Source organism: Phodopus roborovskii, unplaced genomic scaffold (assembly GCF_943737965.1).
Source record: "Phodopus roborovskii unplaced genomic scaffold, PHOROB, whole genome shotgun sequence".
In the NCBI taxonomy this organism is placed as follows: Eukaryota; Metazoa; Chordata; class Mammalia; order Rodentia; family Cricetidae; genus Phodopus; species Phodopus roborovskii.
Window position 1 is genome coordinate 551,109 of NW_026126408.1, and position 19,285 is coordinate 570,393.

Consider the following 19,285-nt stretch of genomic DNA (forward strand, 5'->3'; position numbering starts at 1 on the left):
AGGCTAAACTGTTAACTGATTATAGAGAATTAGGATCTTGTTGGTCTAGAGCTGAATTATCTTGGATTACTTTTTAGTTTTCTTAGCGGCTGTTCATCGCCCACACCTTTGTCTGACTGTATTAGTTACCTTACTGTCGCTGTGCTAGAGCACCATGACCAAGATGACTTATAGGAGGAAGGGTTTATTCTGGTTTATGGTCCCGGGGGAACAAGTGTGGTGTGGCAGCAAGCTTCAGGTAAGGTGGCTGGAGCAGGAAGCGTGAGGGTTCACATTGTCAAATGCAAGCAGGAAGTGGGAAGAGTGAACTGGAGGTGTGTAAATGTCAAAGCCCACCCCCAGCAATGGTTCCATTGCCTAAACCTCTCCAAAACAGGGCCACCAACAGGCAACCACTGTTCAGATGCCCAGACTGTGGTGGTGGTGGTGGTGGTGGTGGTGGTGGTGGTGGTGGTGGTGGGGTTTCTTGTTCAAACCACCACACTGATCTAACTGCCTTTTGACTATCGGTACTTGCAAATGTATTCTACTGGCTTCCCCCAGTTCAGACGTTAAGAATGTCATATGGATAACACTGGAAACCGGTAGCAGTTTCTCTCTTTACTGCATACCCTGCTTATGTGGTCCCTGCCAGTTATTAGATAAATATCTTGATGTGAGCCTTTCTCTGTCCGGTGAGTTACAATCTCATGTAACTGTTCTAAGGGTGGCACCTGCACTCCAGGCAACCAGAAGCTGTGTTTTCGGGCAACGGTCATCTGTATTTGCTTTAGAATAAACCATCTCTTATTCCCTTTGAAGGGAGAGCTGTGTTTGCTCTGCAGTGTGGAAAGGATCAAGGTGGGTCTTAGCTGACCTGGGCTGTGGCTTCCCTGCCAACGAGCTTGGTCTGTTGTTGCTCAGCGATAAGCAGAGACCCCGTGGAAGCAGAGTGGGATTAGGGGAGGCCCCGGTGGACGTCACACGGAACTAGTGTAGAGTTGATTCAGAATCCAGTGAGCCTGCTTCTGGTCCGGCAGCTTGACGCTAAGCCCGTGACCACAGGTATTGGCTTTGTGACACTGGGACCTCCTTTTGAATTTCTTCCTGTGAAAGGCTCCTACCCACAGGGTTATTGTGAGAGGCACAGGGCTATGAGACATGACAGAAATTGTGCAAAAAACACCCTTAAAAATGCTCCCAAAAGGCTGGGGAGTTGGAAGTTTTCCTCTTTTGCTGGATACAGCCAAAGTTAAAGTCTCAAGTTGAATGTGGAGGGCGATGCTCAGTGGAAGAGTGTGAGGGCTGCACCATTGTGCTTTTTAAATTGCAGGTCTTTTTGGGAACTCCACCCCTCTGTTTTTTGTTTTATTTTGTTTTCTGAGGCAGGATCTGATGTAGCACAGGCTGGCTATGTGCTCCTGCCCCCACCTCCCATGTGTGGGGATTACAGTGATGTGTTAACCACCGGCTGATGTTTTGGTTACAGCTATATTAGTTCTCTCTCACAAGCCTATATCAGGGACTGTGTCTTTTATATGAGCCAGAGTGCCAAGTCCCGTAGGGAGGAAGTAACCAGATGTTTGCTGAGGATGGTGGGTGACTGGCTGGTTGGGCAAATGTCAGAGAATGGGTTGGGCAGGCAGGGACTGGACAGGAGCTGGTAAGAGCCATTGTCTCCCTGTTGCCTAGCATTCGTAGTGTCAATGCTAGGGAGACTTACTGATGGAAAGGTCAACAGCTATCATACTGGACCACAGACCAGTGTGCTACAGCCCTGAACTGCCGTGTGAGGTATGCCCATGACTCAGTAGCGGCGTGTCTGTGAGGAAACCAAGTGCTTGCTGATTGGGTCTGAAGTCTGCTCCATGGAGACAGCGCATGCCTAACACTGTAGCACTGGTCAAGAGCTTACAGCTAGGAAGGCCACAGGCCCTTTGGGGGAATCGACTACTGATGGACACGATTAAACTGTCTCCTAAATAGTCATGTTCATGACAATACTTTGTGTGTGTGTGTGTGTGTGTGTATGCCACTGTGAATATATGGCGATGAGGAAGACAATCTGTGGGAGTTGGTCCCCTTTCCTCCATGTAGTCCTGGGGAGTGAATTCAAGTTTTCAGTGTTGGCAAGTGTCCTTACCAACGGAACCGTTTGGCCAGCCCCTGAACAGTTAATGTTTATTCACCCACACAGGCCGGTGCAGCCCTCAGGCTAGGTCAGGGACACCTTTCAGTGTTGAGGGATAAGTGGGTGCTGAGTGCTTGGCCCTAACTGGGACATGGATGTCACCTCCTCTGAGGCCCAGGGAATGTCAGGGAAGGGGGCATGGAAGAACTGAGGGAATGGGAAGATGAGGAGTACAAAGCAGTTCCCCGTGTTGACATGCTTCGGGGGTCCTTGTGAGGTACTCCTTGCTGTTAGCCACACCAGCAAGGTGCTCTCCTTACTCCAGGGCCCCCAGCTTTCTTGTGTTTGACATCGAGACAACACTGCCAAACACAAATGTGCTAGGTCATCACATCCATAGTCATGCTGGGATGCACTGACTGAGCCTGAGCCCAGTGGTACCCTCTGTTAGGATTCCTGGGCCTCTCTGTGCCAGACCCTGTGGTGGGAAGGATGTCGGGCTTCTTGATGGAGTGGGAGAAATGGGCTGTCCCAGGGGTGCTGTGGAGGACATTCCAGAAACAAATGATGTGGGCAAAGTGTGAAAGAATGTGTACCCTACATCATTGACATTGACATGGCTGAGCACTGAGCTGGAGACTCTTGAGTGGCCGTCCCGTGTCAACTGCCCTCATGAACTTGTGTGATGCATCTTATCTCTCAGGTTCAGACGATGAATTACGTGGGGCAGTTGGCCGGCCAGGTGTTTGTGACTGTGAAGGAACTCTACAAGGGGCTGAACCCCGCCACACTGTCAGGATGCATCGACATCATCGTCATCCGCCAGCCAAATGGCAGCCTGCAGTGCTCTCCTTTTCACGTGCGCTTTGGGAAGATGGGCGTCCTGCGCTCCCGGGAGAAAGTGGTGAGGCCTGGGGGCCCTTCCCGAAGAGAAGAGCAGCATGGGGGCACTGCCCTCGGCCCTGAGCTCCCAACTCACCATTCAGGATGTCCCTTGCATAATTTAATGCTTGCCCATGACCCCATTTTTCCAGTTATGGCAAAGATGTCACGCACACCCCCTGCTCATCAAGTCGGAGGCTTAGAAGGCACCAAGGGCAGGGCAGGGCAGGGCATGGTGCTGCAAAGAGGGGAGCGCCCACTCCCTCTGTGCCTGGGGGCTGGTTCCTGCTCTCAGTTGAGGATACCAGGCAGAAACCTTACCTGCAGTCTGACCCCCCTTACCGCAAGGTGGCTGCTCAGGGGAGACTAGGTGGGCATGGTGTTTTTATGAGCTGGTCTCAGAAGTGCTATGGTGTTACTTCCATTGTATTCTACTGGTTGGGTTGTCAGTCACAAGCCTCCCTCATCCTCCAGAAGAGGGGAGTATGCATATTGGTGGACAGTGGAAGGTTCTGGAACAGCAGTGGAGATATTATAAAGGACCAGTGTAGCCATGTTTGGAAACCCAAGCTCCCTCCCTCTGTCCCCAGTGCTCAGGGCAGGTGTGCTTGGATGGGGGCCACCTACTGGGACGTGAGGTGGTTTTCCAGATTCTCATTGTGTTCTTCGTGTTCTCCCTTCAGGTGGACATAGAAATCAATGGAGAGTCTGTGGACCTGCACATGAAGTTGGGAGACAACGGAGAAGCATTTTTCGTTCAAGAGACGGACAATGATCAGGTGAGGGTGCCTGGGTGTCCAGGGTCGCTCCAGGGTATGGAGACACAGCAGGAAGGCATGAGGAGGAGGAATTCTGGGTCCTTTGTTGGGTACATGCTCTCCTTCAGAGGGGCCGAGCCAGGCAAGCAGGCAAGCAGTGTGCATGCTGAGGCCACAGAGACCCAGTCCTGGCCTGCTTCAACTGACTGGCCATTTCCAGGAGACAGAGGGGCTGACATTATACACTGGCCAAACTGGCTGGTGTAACAAATCTGAAATGACTGTGTATCCTCATTTTACTTCTGTAAGTGACAAAGTCCTTTTCAGTTTCTATTATTGTTACTATGTGTATGTGTCGTTTCTATTGCTAGAAAGAGATACCATGACCATAGCAAGGAAAACATTTAATTGGGGTGGCACCTTACAGTTCAGAGGTTCAGTCCATTATCTTCACGGCAGGGTACATGGAATGGAACATGGCAGACATGATGCAGGCAACAGGAAGTTGACTGAGACACTGGGAGGTATCCTGAGCATAGGAGACCTCAAAGGCCGCTCACACAGTGACACACTTCCTCCAACAAGGCCACAGCCACTCCAGCAAAGCCATACCTCCTAATAGTGCGAGATTATGGGGGCCAATAACGCTCAGACTATATGTGTCTGTGTATGATGTATATGCATGTGTGTACTGATGGCTATGCTGATGTATGTACGTGTGGAGGTCAGAGGGGGGGAACTGGTGTCTTTCTCAGTCATTCTCCCCCCTATTTTAGAGACAGGGTCTCTCCTGGAGCTTGCAGCTTGTTGCTTTGGTGAATCTGGCGGGTCCCTGATCTCTGGCAATCTCCCTGTCGTCGTCCCCCAATGCGCTTGTGTGGTGATGCCCAGCTGTTACACAGATGCTGAGAATCTGAACTCAAGTTCTCTTACTTCTACAGCAAGCAGTCTTCCTCATGATTTCTTGACAGTTGCATTGAGGCACACACACATCTTGGCTACCACAGGTGTGGTCCAGTGGTTTTCAGTCTGTTCATAGACACATGCAACTATCACGCTGGTCAGTTTCAGAATTACTTTAGCTACCTGAAAAATCATCTTGAACATATCACCTCTTTATAGTCAGCCAGTCTTCCAGCACCCATGCCTAAGGCAACTGCTAAGTTAATTGTGTATAAACATCCCCATGTCTCAGTTAGGGTTTCTATTGCTTCGATGAAACACCATGACCAGAGAGCAAGTTGGGGAGAAAAGGGTTTGTTTGGCTTACACTTCAACATTGCCATTCATCACTGAAGAAAGCCAGGACAGGAGCTCAAGCAGGGCGGGAATCTGTAGGCAGGAGCTGATGCAGAGGCCATGAAGGGGTGCTGCTTACTGGCTTGTTCCTCATGGTCTTCTCAGCCTGCTTTCTTATAAAGCCCACAGGGATAGCACCAACCACCGTGGACTGGCCCTTCCTCAGTGATCACTAAATGAGAAAATACCTTATAGCTGGATCTCATGGAGGCATTTCCTCAACTGAAGTTCCTTCTTCTCTGATGACTCTAGCTTGTGTCAAGCTGATTGATGCCCCAAACCAGCCAGCACACCCTATTTTGAGTTTTCATATGAACAAAATTGAGTAGGGATGCTATGTTTGTGTGTGACATCTTTCACTTTGCACAGTGCTTCAGGATTCAGTTTTGGAGCCGCACAGGTCCGAGTTTCAGTTTTGTTACTAGTGTATTTCGTATTTATGTACGCATGTGCCACAGCACATGCGGATGTCAGAGGACACCTTTCGGGAAGTGGCTCTCTCCTTCCACTCTGTGGATCCTAGAGATGAAAATGGGGCCACCAGGCTTCGCAACAGGTGCCTTACCAATTGGGCCATATTTTGGGCCTGAATTCTAGAGTTTTCAGTGGTTCAGTAGTTGGAAACACCACATTTCATCGCCTCTTGAGGGACCTTGTGGCTAGTGTGAGTAATGATGTTGTGCACGCTCCTAATCAAGTTTCTGTGAGAACGTAGGCTTGGTTCCACCCATCCCCAGTGTATGCCTAGGAGTGAAATTACTGGGTTGTGTGGTAACTTCATGTTTAATACTTTGAGGGTTTGGACTTGAGGAGATGACTCGGTGGTTTGCAAGTGCTTGCACGTGTAAGGACCTGAGTTAAGAAATGCTCAGCACTTGCCTGTACTCTAGCTTTGGGAGGGCAGAGACAGGCAAATCCAGAGACCATACCGGCTGGGCAGCCAGTTTAGCTGAAAGAGCAGCTTCAGGGTTAGTGAGAGAGATTGTGTCTCAATGCCGTATGTGGAGAGTGCCAGAGTGAGTCACCCAATGGCCTGTTTGGGCCCCCTGTGAAGCAATCTTGTGCAGGGGGTTCCTAAAGCTAAACTTAAACTGGTTCCTTAAGCACTAAAACCAGTGTCTGCAATTAGATTGCCGCAGGCTAGTGCCTCTGTTATCTACCTGAGGGAACAGCTTCTGGGCTGGGAGCCAAGGGCTGTTCCTACTTTCCTGTCTGCTGCTGCAGCCCACAGCCTTCAGGCAACTCCTGTCTAAATGGGAAGCTCCAAGTTTACTAGCTGAGATTATCATAACCTCTTCCTGCTCCTGGCTGATGCCTGCCCTGTCCTTTTAGACTCCAGGAGCCCAGGAGTTGTTTGGGGCCTGGGTGCCGCAGAGGCGATGTAGTAGGCGGCCAGCTCTGCATTTGTGGCTGCCTGGGAGCCTGCTGGAAGCTGGGACCTGCACACTGATCACTGATTGCCCCTTCCATTTGTGTCAGCTCTGCTATTCTCCCTTGCTTTCTGAGGGGTCCTGTCTGCTAGCTCACTGGCTGTGTAACTCAAAGCTGGATATGCTCTGCGGTGACAGGCTTATAGACAGACATGCCATCTAGGGCCTTTTTTTTTTTTTTTTTTTTTTAATGAGACGGGACCTCATGCTCACCTGCTCCTCTATTGAAACCCACTCACACTTATTCTGACACTCAAAATAAAAAATAAAACTGTGCTCAGGTCCCAGAAACACTGTCATATCTCTACCCTCACTTGTCTCTGCCCTGGATGTTTTAGATGAGTTGTGATGGTTTGATGTCACTGGTAATGGCCTGAGGAGTTGATGACTCTGAATGACCATCTGTCTGATGTCTCCCTGTGGCTGTGAAATGTTGGCTTTTCTTGCTGTGGCTGTCTTCCTTTGTCATGGCCCTGCTCCTCCACCTGTATTAAGGGGACTCTTGAACACCTGCCCCATTTAGGAAGTCATCCCCACGTACCTGGCCACGTCCCCCATCCTGTCGGAAGGAGCATCTCGCATGGAGAGCCAGCTGAAAAGGAACTCGGTGGATAGGATCAGATGCTTGGATTCCTCCACGGCTGCCCAGGGCCTGCCACCCAGTGACACCCCATCCACTGGATCCCTGGGGAAGAAGAGAAGGAAACGGAGGAGGAAGTCTCAGCTGGACAATCTGAAACGAGACGACAGTGTAAACACATCTGAGGATGAGGACATGTTTCCCATAGAGATGAGCTCTGACGAGGACACGGCACCAATGGATGGGGGCAGGTAAACAGTGTGGGAAGAGGACAGGGCTTCCTGTTGGAGGAGGATGTACCCCTGAATCTGTAGCTGAGGATCAATCACGTGGGCTTCTGATGACCATGCCTCTCACTCTCAAATGCTGGGATACAGGCACACACCATCAGGCTTTGTTAAATGGGGCCGGATTTGAATCTGGGTTTTATGTCTAGGCAAGTACCAGCTGGACTGTGTCTCTAGTCTTAAATGAGTTACCTTTTAAAGATGATTATCATAATTTTTTTTTTTCTGAGATAGGGTTTCTCTGTGTAGTTCTGGCTGTCCTGGAACGCACTCTGTACACCGGGCTGACTTCAAACTCATAGAGATCCACCTGCCTCCGCCTCCTAGAGTATTGGGATTAAAGGCGTGTACCACTATTGCCCAGCCATAATTTTTTTTAAAGCTTTTCATTTTTCTGTTAGGCATCTTAGACTGAATTTTTGCAGTCAGGTGGTGGACCCACTCTTGAGAGGAATAGAGAGTTGCTCTGGTTTTTTTTTTTTTTTTTTTAACTAAGACAGTTGGTCACGCCATTTCTCTTGTGGCTGATAATTTGAGCTATCTGAAATAGAATCAAGAAACAAGAATCAGCAAATGAGTATTCATGAACAAAAACATTTCCTCCGGACTTGCGATTTATTTTCTGGTGCTGGGGATCAAGCCTGTGGCATAGTGCAGGTTAAGCCATCTTTGTGTCACCGAGTCCCACCCTTCACTCCCTCATTGGCTGCCTAGAATCTGGCTATTTGATGCCTGAGTGCCAACTCTGCCTGTGGCCTTGAGGCAGACCTATAGGTGGGGAGGGTGTGTGGTCAACCCAGTGCTAAAGGTGACTGGAGCCCACACTTACTTTATGTCAAGCAAACCTTTCCGTTCTAATTTGAATTATGCCCAGATTTAATGGGCTCATCTCCTTTTATTTTTCTTATATTTTCTAAGACTGTCACAAAAAACTCTGTTTTTAGTATGTATTTTGGTGCAAAAAGCCAGTTTTGAAAACTAATTTTTAAAGGATATTTGCCGTTTCAGATTTTCATATAATTCCATGTGACTTTTGATAATTTCTATGTCTCTTTAACATAAAGAAAACACCAGGGATGGAGTGTTCCTCTGCTTCATTGTTCAGAGTAAACTACTTTTTACATATTGAGACAGGGTTCTAAGTGGCTGAAAATGACCTTGAACTTCTGAGCCTTCTGCCTCTACCTCCCAAATGCTGGGATCATAGACATAAGCCACCACACTCAAATTTTATGGTGCTGGGATTGAATTTAGGGCTCTGTGCATGCTAGGCAAACGACCGATGGAACCACATCCCCCAGTCTTCAAATGTATTTTTTTTTCCTGGCTTATACTAGAACTTGGCTGGCATCATCTCTTTCCCTAACTGCAGCCTCTAACCTACTGAGGGTACTGGGGCTATTGGCTTAGGCTGGCTACAGTGGCCTTCCTCTGTGGCTTTTAATTCCCAGCTTGGCCACAGGCACTTCCAGCAGTATCAGAAGAACAGGCTGATGCTTCTGTAGGTGTGGGATTTGTAGACTGTGCTGTAATTGCCTGAGCTCCTATCTGAGGCTAAGGGGTTCTACAGTTGTGTGCAATTCAAAGGTACACATGATTGATGATTGATGCCATTTATTTATCTGGTTAGACATGAGACATGTTCTATGTGGGTTTATTTATTTGAGTGGCAGTCTCCCTGCATGTGGCATTCTTCTGGAACATCTTCATCCAGTTCTGATTGACCGGTCTCTCAGGCTGGTGAGGGGTCATGTGAAAGGTGACAGCAAGATGCTGCAGCTGTGGTCGCCAGGTGTGGTAGCACATACCAGGGAGCCCAGAGCCGGGGAGACCTAGGCAGGAGGATCACCAGCCTGGGTGACTTAATGAATCCCTATCTCTAAATATGCAAACTAGGCAGTAGGTCAGTAAGCTCAGTGGTAGAGTGCTTGCCTACCATGTGTGAGTCCTGGGTTCTATCCCCAGCAACACACACACACACACTTATAGTAGCAAACACACATGTGAAGATGCTACAGGAGTACACAAACACTTTTGAGAATGCTATAGTGGCACACACATATACACACCAGAGGATGTGTGCCACCAGAGGTACATACGCTTGAGGATGCTACAGTAGTATATGTACACACTTGAGGATGCTACGTATATGTACATACTTCATGATGCTACAGTGGTGCGTACACACCTGTTGCTATGGTGGTGCATGTACATGCTTGAGGATGCTACAGTGGTACACACACATGCTTGGTTCTTCATTGGTGTGCTCATTGTGTTCATGCTCTGGTGAAATCATTGTAAGTTTATAGTCTACCCAGGACAGATACACACACACACACACACACACACACACACACACACACACACAGAGAGAGAGAGAGAGAGAGAGATTTTACCTTTTCCATTTCAATCTTCAGTTTCTAGGTAATTTTTTGACTTTTTGTTTTAATCTCTCTAGAACCCTTCCTAATGATGTACCACCATTCCAAGATGATATTCCTAAGGAAAATCTCACCTCAATTCCACCGTATCCCCAATCAGCATCATACCCCAATTCAGACAGAGAATGGTCCCCCAGCCCCAGGTAAGTTGCTGATGTGTGTCAGAGGTTGCCTTTTCTGGTCCAGACCATTTAGAAGTTGCATGCCTAAGAAAATAGTGAAATAGAGATGAAAACTAAAACCATTAGGGATCAGAAGATCGTCAGAGTATGTGGGGATTAAATATGGAAGGGGAGCAAATCTCAGACTGGCACTGATCTTTAGATGCCACGAGCAGACATGTTGTAAGGTTCTGTGGGGAAGGCATAACAGGAGGGAAGAAAAAGACTGCTGAGTTACCCAATGCCTGATGGCAGCAGGAGAGGCAGCATGGCCAACCTGGCTTTGAAGTTCAAATGTAGGGACATTGCTGCAGGGGGCCTCTGACGTCATTCAGGACTGTGCAGGGGATGCTGGTGTACAGCTAATCCACACTGCTGGATTCAGGACCACATGCTTCCCTGAAATGCCCTCTCTACTTGTCCTGGAGTGCCCACGTGAACCTGAGAATCGAGCTGCAACTGCGTAGAATACAAGTGCCCTTCCCAAAGACTGCAGGCACTCTCTGAGCCACACTACCTAGCCTATGAGAGTAGGACAGCCTTCAGAGTGGTTTTACCCAGAACCCAGGAAGGACACGGGTTTAAATCTCGTGTTTTCCATGGGACAGGCTCACCCCATCCCAGGGTGAAAATTGGTTGTTTTTTGGGTGGCAGACAAATCCTGGGCATGGTAATGGTCTGTGGTCCCTAAGGGGCCACAGCTTTAAATGTCACTGCAGGTGGAGGACAGGTTGTTAACTGGCTCAAGGTGCTTGGGGATGTGGAGACAGTGGAAAAGAAGCCAAGAAATGCGTTGGCTCTGGCAGCCTTGGACTGTTCCACCTGATGCTGTAGCTTTACCTGTAGTTTAGAATGAAAGTGCTCACACACTGTGACTGTGGCATGGGCTGCCAGCCTTGCCAAAGCACCCTCATTGGTTCGAGTTTGCTCAGCATCACCTTGAGAATGAGACAACCACAGTCAGCAGCCTGGGCTGAAATGTAATGTGTCCCCTGCCTGATTCTAGCTGATAATGACAGGAAATGTTGGTCTACCAAGGGATGGGGGCCTACCTGCCTAGATATCAGCCCTTCCATTAGGTACCTGATCCTTGGCTACATGTATATAGTTTAAATGTTTTCAGCTAGACGTCTGCCTTGTTTTAATTTCTTTTCCTGTTGCTTCATAAAATAACCCGACAAGGAAGAAACTTAAGGGGAAAACAGTTTGTTCTGGATCGTAGTTCAAGGGTCCAGTATGTCATGGCAGGGAGGTCAAGGCAGAACTTGAGGCAGCTGGTCACATGGCATCCACCATCTGGCAGCAGAGAGAGAGATGAATGCATGCCATCGCTCTGCCCCCTTTTTCCATTCATAGAGTCCAGGATCCCATAGGGAATGGTACCAGCTGCAGTAGGGTCTTCCTATCCCAGTTGATCAAATCAAAATAATCCTCCACAGTCATGTCCAGGAGCCCATCTCCCAGGTCATTATAGATCATGGTAAGCTGGCAGTTAACACTTAGCCACCACATGTGCTTCAAAGAGTTTTTAAAATTGGTGTCATTGGGGCTGGAGAAATTGCTCCAAGGTGAAGACTGCTTGTTGCTCTTCTAGAGGACTTGAGTTTGATTCTCAAAACACATGAGGTACCTCACAACTGCCTTCTTGTGGATCCCATGCCTTCTTGTGGTCTCTGTGGACACCTGTATATGCATGAGACACATACACACACACACACAAATAAAATAAACCTTTATGGAAACATGAACATAACTTCAAATGTACATTTCATTTGACCCATATTTGTAGACTAGTCCGTTTAAAAACATTAATGAAATATTTCAAGCTGGGCAGTGCTGGTACACAAATTCCAGCACTCAGGAGGCTGAGGCAGGCAGATCTCTGAGTTTGAGGTCAGCCTGGTCTACAGAGTGAGCTCCAGAGCAGCCAGGGCTACACAGAGAAACCCTGTCACAATAAACAAAACAAAACAAAACAAATCAAAACAAAAGGACCCCAGGCAAAAATGAAAACATCAATGTGATGTTTATAGTAAGTCTTTAAGGGCAGTGACTCACTCTTTGTCCCCAGCATTTGTCAGTTTCACCTGGTCACATGTCAGCAGTGGTTCACTGTGCAGGACAGGACATCCCTAAGATGCCTGACCCCTATGAGGAGAAAACAGTGATTTGGGAAGGAAATGGTACAGAAACCGCTAATCAATTGAAAAACCTATTCATTAAGCCAAAGAATGTAAACGGAATGTTTTAAAACAGCAAAGACAATGTCTGTCTGTCTTGTTTGTTTCATGAGTCCAGGATACCGATAGCATCAGATTTGTGACTGCTGTCAAATGGATTACACATTAGGTTAAGTAGATAGTTATGTCCACACCCAGAATGATGTGTTTTTATTAAGGAGATGATAGACAGAACCCATGTTCATGTCTTTAGATTATGTAGTTTGATTCAGTGCCCAGCTTCAGCCAGACCTGAGTGATCTTGTCTTGGCTAAGGGCACAGAATGAAAGGGGGAGAAGCCAGATGGGTCTTTTGGCGTCTTCCCATCTTTGCAGACCAGAAAGTTGATGCTGAGGGCTGGGGTAGTAGCTCAGGTTAGTGGAGTGCTTGCCTAGCACACATGAAGTCCTGGCTTCACGCCCCATCACAGGGTAAAATCAGGCACAGAGGTCTATGCTTGTGACCCCACCCCCACCCCGCACTTGGGAAGTGGAGGAATGAGGAACAAGAGTTCAAGGTCATCCTCAGCCACGTAGCCAGTTTGAGGTCAGCCTGGGTAACAGGAGACTCTGTTTCAAAACAAAGCATGATTTCCTCCTGATCTCAACATAGACGTTCCTTTTGCTGATTAACAGCTGAATGGTTTCATTTCTTAGAATTGTTACTGGTGAGAGCAGGAGAAACGGGATAGGAAATTGCAATGAACTGACCTGTAATTTTTTTCTTTCTTTTTTTTTTTTTGTGTATGTTTCGGTGCCTCCAGAAGCCTGGTAGATTGCCAGAGGATTCCCCCTCACCTTGCAGTAGTGGCCGAGGGAGTTCTTTCTAGCTCTTGCCCTCCACAGTCTTCCCACTTCCTCCATGCTTCGGAAAGGTAGACCAGTTCTCATGGAAGCCTTGATCTAACCTCTAAGCCTTACCTTAACCCAGTGATTTGTGAACAACTTATTGACAGATGATAATATCACATAGAAATTTCGATTTAACATTTAAAATCAATTTTACTCACTAACCAACTTACTTATGAAAAAATATGTACTTCCTTCCACTGTAAGCCATACGTTATTAGACATGTCTATTTTATTTTAAAGATTATTTCCTTTCATGGGTATGAATGCGTGCCTGCATGTATGCTCATGTACCATGTGCATGCAGTGCCCCCAGAGGCCAGAAGAGGGAGGGTGACAGGTCCCTGGAACTAGAGTTGCAAAGGATTGTGAGTTGCCTTGTGGGTGCTAGGAATTGAAGCTGGGTCCTCTGGAAGAGCAGAATGTGCTCTTGACCCCTGAGTCCTGGTTTGGCTTGTTGAAAATCCCTCTAGTGGCCTCTCCTGTCTTGCTGCCCGACTCTCTGGGTGGCCTTGAAAACCAGGACAAGGAACTTGAGACTGAGGTACAATCTTTCCTGTGGTGGGTCACTTGACAGACAAGTCTACAAGCTATTTTTAGAATGCCACTTTAGTAGATAAGTCAAGCCACTTACTATAAATATTTAAACAGTCTATTAGGTCTATTAGGCTGTCTATATACTGATTCAGACATTCTTCCCAGTATTTCTAGACTGGAAATTAGAAGAATGGCTTTAGGACAGGCTTTATGGTGTGGGTGTCTGAGATTTCTCCTCTCATTCCTCAGTATTTGCTAACTTTGTGGGCATTCCTCATCTACTTTTAAATTTTCATGGTCAGCACTGATTAAGTTCTATTACTCTATCAGAGTAAGCACTGATCCCTCCCACCCAAAAAAAAAAAAAAAGTCCTGTTTTTTTTTTTTTTTTTTTTTAAGCAGCATCTCACTAAAGTAGCCCTGGCTGGCCTAGAACTTGCTATGTAGACAAGGCTGGCTTGGAATTCAAAGAGATCTGCCTGCCTCTACCTCTTGAGTACTGGGGTTAGAGATGTGCACTGCCACGCCTACCTCTTTCCCCACTGTGGCTTAAAAGTATTTTTATTTTTAAGTGTGTGTGTGTGTGTGTGTGTGTGTGTGTGTGTGTGTGTTGTAGGGTTCCATTGTAGAATTTATCACGGTATGATGTACTCGGAACCTCATCCCCACAGACAGGTCTAGAAATGATGTATGCTTGTGTTGAGAAAGTCAATGGTCAGCACATGCCAAGGGAAATGGGGTTCTGTACATCCCTGTGAAATGAGGGTCAAAGGACCAGTAGTCTGAGTTCTTGGAAGCATCAGGGCCAGGCTAGCAATGTAGAGAACCTCTCAAATAGCTACAAGTTACACATGGCCATGGTGTTGGATGCACTACCAAGGGCTTTTTGCTGGTGGCAACAGGAAACGCCATCTTGAGTTAGCGGTAGAACTTGACTTAGATAAGCGAGACTTGGTGTGGCTGTGGTGTGTGTGCGTGAGTGTGTGAGTGTGTGTGTGTGAGTGTGTGTGTGTGTGTGTGTGTGTGGTGGGGTAGGGGTGGGAGTGGGTGGGGAGGTGAGAGGAAGGGGTGGGGTTGGAGGTGAGGAGAGGGGTGGGGGGGACTGTCTGTGGAGAAGCTGTTTCCTGCTTTATGTAAAAGGGCTTTTGAGGAAGTGGTGTGGGAGAATACAGAGAAAGGAAACTTCGAGGCCACTTCTTCCTGCCTCTCATCTTGGTGTCTGAGAAAGTGGACCCAAGTTGCTTCTTTCGGCCCATTACTTTATCTGGATAGACATAGGACTTGGTTCAAGTGTTAGAAAAATGTGCAGTGTGGAAGGGAGACGCATTGCCATCACTTAGAAGCTGGCCTGAGACTGAGCAGTGTGGTGGGTTGACACAGAAAGCCTTTTCATGTGTCCCTGGAGACAGCTGCCTCATGATGCAGTGTAATGAAGTTGGCACGAAAGATGTTTTCCCTGTTCTCAAAGCCAGGGTTTAAACCTGGGGTGCAGTGTCAGCTGGCCAGTACCCTGCTGCACCCACCTGAAAGAAAGCTGAGATGCTTGCTAGGGAAAAGGGATCACAGTGGGAAGCCAGGTGTGCCATAGGCCAGCAGTTTATACCCAAGAGCCCCTGCCCTGCTTTTTCTCTCTCTGCCTCTCTGATTCCTCCTCCTTCTCCTCCTCCTCTTCCTCCTCCTCCTCTTCTTTTATTCTTTGAGTGTCAAGTTCTGATTCTATCCCCCAGCCCCTCTCAAATTATAGCTCCTTCCTTTTTCTTAATGCCCTTCATTTTGGCTCCAAGGCTGGTTACCTTATTGGACTTGGTGCACATTGACCTCTGGTGGCCAAAGGAAGGGTTGTCAGAAGGTAAAGGCCCCAGAAATTTTCTGGGTTGCTAGAACCATGACTCTGGGACAAAAACAATGGTTCTTTTCTCGTTCAAATGATGGGTTTGTGTTTTCTTAAGTCCCTCAGGCTCCCGTCCCTCCACACCCAAGAGTGATTCTGAGTTGGTCAGTAAGTCTTCGGACAGGTCAACACCAAAGAATAATCTGGAAATGCTCTGGCTTTGGGGTGAATTGCCGCAGGCTGCCAAGGTAAAAGCCTTTAAAACTCAGTTCTGTGGCACACTCAGAATGTCTGAGTCAGCTCCAACATTCGTCTGTTTCTCTTCTTTCTTACAGTCTTCTATCCCACACAAGATGAAGGACTCCAGCCCCTTAGGGAACAGGAAGATCCCCGATAAAATTCATTTTCAGGCCATTCACAGTGAGTCTTCAGACACTTTTAGTGACCAGTCACCAACCCTGGCCCAGGGGCCACTGGTGGACCAGAGCAAGGCTCAGATAGAGATGCAGTTTGTGAACGAGGAGGACCTCGAGGCCTTAGGAGCTGCGGCCCCACCTTTACCTGAGGCAGAAGAGCTCAAGCCCCCAGCTGCCAGCACAGCACAGACAACAAGCAAGACAGATTCCCCTTCCAGGAAGAAAGGTATGGGGCTGACCCCGAGGCTCCCAGCTTACTCCCAGGCATGTTGGCCCACTGTAGACACTGCTCCTTCACCCAAGGTGTCAAATAAATCAGCAAAGACCCCCATCCATGAATCTGTCCTGTCCAATCTCTAATCTGTGCCTAGTGAGGAGCTTGAGTGTCCCTTGTCTAGTGTGGGGCCAGACATGGTTAGTGTTGTTAGAGGTCTTTCTATATTTCCCTGACCATGTCAGTGACAGTGTAGCTGATCCCCAACCTGGTTAGCCAGGCAGCTTGGTGCAACACTGTGGGTTTGTAAGAAACCAGCTACACAGCTCTCAGTAAGGAGTGGAGAGGAAATCTCTGGGCGTGGTGTGCAGGGACCCATCATGCACCTGTTGGGATGCTGTGCCCTGGAGGGTCAGGAGGGGAGGTATTCAGGAAAGGATTTGTCATCCACAACTAATAATTATGGTGATCATGGCATCAGCTTTAGTGTGGAGGGCTTGGAACCCCACAACTAATAATTACAGCAATCATGGCTGCAGCTTCAGTATGGAGGGCTTGGAACCTGTCAGGCCCTCTGTGGATGAGGGCTGAGTGCTCGATTCCTGCTGGGCCAGGTGGAAGGGAGTGCTGGACCCTGCCAGTTGTGCAGGGATGTGCTTGCTGGCTTCTCTCCGTGGGGCTCTTGGGCTAGGGGCAGCCATGGTAACCAGGAAGCAGATCTGCGCTTTGGGCTCTCGTGCTGTTCCTGAAGATGGAAACTCATGAGTTGGTGTCTGACACTCTCATGCACTCTTTCAGATAAACGAAGTCGACACCTCGGAGCTGATGGCGTTTATCTGGATGACCTCACAGACATGGACCCTGAAGTGGCAGCCCTGTACTTCCCCAAGAAGTAAAAGTTGATCTCATTCCCCAGACAGCTTTATGTTTTGATTTTCAAGATAGGGTCTCAGTATGTAGTCTAGGGTATCCTTGAACTTGTGGTGGCCCTCCTGCCTCAGTGTCTTGATTGCTAGGAGTGCAGGGTCAAGCCATGACATCTGACCCTGATGCCATTTTCTATAGAGGAGCCCAGGTTACCTTGGATGATCAGTGGGGCAGCAGGGACACCCAAGATTCACATTTAACCTGTGCACAGCCTGGGCTCTGTGTGCTGTGTAAGGGTCTCTCTTTCTCTCTCTCTCTCTCTCTCTCTCTCTCTCTCTCTCTCTCTCTCTCTCTCTCTCTGTCTCTGTGTGTGTGTGTGTGTGTGTGTGTGTGTGTTTGGGTGGAGGCAGATGGACATGAGACTGCCCTCAGCCCTCTTTATAGGAATGTGGGCTCAAGGCTATCTCATGAAGGTGCCTGAGGCTGGGTTTCTGTGACCAGTGGCCCATGATCCAAGTGAGAGAGACCTTTGCATGTTCCTCCCTGGAGGGATTCACATTCAGTCCTTGGTAACCCAGCCTTATCTCCCTTGGGATATAGGGAGGGCTAGTGTCAGTGGGTAACAGTGGCCTCCCAAGCGCACTCTGTCTCTGGGGTTCTCTTCATGTGGTGTTAGAGTGTCACAGGAGACTATGACAGGCCCTCCCGAGGTGGGTCATTTGACTTTGCCGTTGGTACCAATGGGAAAGCTGCCCCGAGGCAACTGTAGTTGCTTCTCTGAGGTGGTGCAGCTTTCTGTGGGGGGAAGGGGTCATTCGATGCAATGGTTGGACCGAGGATGCCGGGGTGCTCAGAACAATCTCTCTTTTCCTCCTTTCAGTGGAGATCCTGCTGGACTCCCCAAACAAGCCTGTGACATCGGAGCCAGGTCAGCCAACCAGTCCCCACAGTCCGTGGGCAGTTCGGGCATCGACAGTGGTGTGGAGAGCACCTCGGATGGCCTGAGGGACCTGCCATCCATAGCCATCTCCCTCTGTGGTGGCCTCAGTGACCACAGAGACATCACCAAAGGTACTAGGCTGAACAGGACAGCACCCTCTAGTGGCCGCTGGTCAGAAGGCCCCGGAGCTGAGGCTGGTCTAGCTCATGCTTATGGTTGATGTTAGCTCTCTGGCCGCTGGTTGCAGTTAGCTGTTTTCAGAATGCAAGGACAGGGTGCAAGGACCTTCAGACAGCAAGAAGGCTCTTGGGGGCGTTTATCCTCAGAGGTGATCATGTAGCACTATTGGTTGTCCCTGTGCCCAGGGGCAGCCCTGAAGAATGCTCATGGTGAGTCTGCAGGTGTGGGGAGTGTGGTGGGGTAGGATGGGGCGGATTCGACCCATCAGTCCTTCCTGGAATGGAGCATTGGGAGTGTGTGTGAAATCTCTGGGGCTGTAGAGGGCAGAAAGGAGGTTGAGTCAGTTTGAGGAATTCTCGAATTTTTCCCCACTGAGTTCTAGAGGCTGCCATGCTGGAAGGCCTTGGTGACTTAGGCATACCACCTGCTGTACTGGCAAGTGACGGCTGAATAACTTGTGACAGGTCCACGGTGAGCCGTGCCTGAGACCCCTGGCTGGTAGAACAGCAGCTGTTGTCTGTTGAATTCTTGAACCATACTTAATTTCTCTCCACCACCCTCCACCCCAACCCAGCGCTTTCTCTGCATTTCTAGCAGGAGGTGGTGATGCTCTTATCGACCACACTATGTCCTCTTCCCGCTCCAGTGACCACTGGGAAGTCCCTCCTAGGCTTTTCAGACTTCTTATGCACAGACTGGTTCCTCTTATTCTGGCCTGGGAGGCCACCCTCCCTTCCTAGAAACTCGATCCTTTTACCCTTTGCATCTTCTAGGACCACAGCTCTGAGCACTGTGTCTATTATATTCCCCAGCTGTGATGGGGTAGTGTGCTCCCTCACCCACTAGAGGAGCGGGGAGTCTGGTAATTTACTGACACCGCCCTCCCACCGTGTGTGCACAATGGGGTGGTGGTGGGAATTCAGAGGCCCTGCATTGTTAGATGTGGCTGGAAGCTCCAGAGAGAGCACTTTGGTCCTCTGTCATGATCCTCAGGAGGCCATTCTGGGTTGACAGGACCAGGGGACACTTTTCTCCCTGACAGGACTGATCTTCTGTGTCTGCTGTCTTCTAGGTCTTGGTTCCACCTAGAGCTTTAGGATTCCCCAGGGAAGGAATGTGTGTGGGTGCCCCCCAGTGAGACTGAGCTCTCCTCAGAGGCCAGCACATGGCCCCGCTGAGTAGGGGATGCTAAGGGAAGTCAGTGTTGGCCAGAGACACTCATCTGTGGTCCAGGGCTACAGACTTCCTGCCTGGAGGGCCTGCTCTGAGCTTGGTGAGGCTGCC

At 48.8% G+C, this 19,285-nt stretch overlaps 1 protein-coding gene across 11 annotated transcripts in view; it reads left to right on the forward strand.

Annotated features, from left to right (window-relative positions):
* Lpin1 (lipin 1) overlaps positions 1–19,285 on the forward strand; it is a 73,054-nt gene that overhangs the window by 26,443 nt on the left and 27,326 nt on the right. For 6 of the 11 annotated variants that reach the window (XM_051181632.1, XM_051181639.1, XM_051181636.1 and 3 more), the window contains exons 2-10: positions 2,814–3,014; positions 3,676–3,771; positions 7,003–7,310; positions 9,805–9,930; positions 12,932–13,042; positions 15,503–15,632; positions 15,720–16,026; positions 16,813–16,906; positions 17,762–17,952. In XM_051181632.1, the coding sequence (XP_051037589.1) occupies positions 2,814–3,014; positions 3,676–3,771; positions 7,003–7,310; positions 9,805–9,930; positions 12,932–13,042; positions 15,503–15,632; positions 15,720–16,026; positions 16,813–16,906; positions 17,762–17,952 (1,564 nt within the window). The remainder of the gene's footprint in view (positions 1–2,813; positions 3,015–3,675; positions 3,772–7,002; positions 7,311–9,804; positions 9,931–12,931; positions 13,043–15,502; positions 15,633–15,719; positions 16,027–16,812; positions 16,907–17,761; positions 17,953–19,285) is intronic. The other 5 variants (XM_051181640.1, XM_051181637.1, XM_051181638.1 and 2 more) reach the window with 2 other exon arrangements.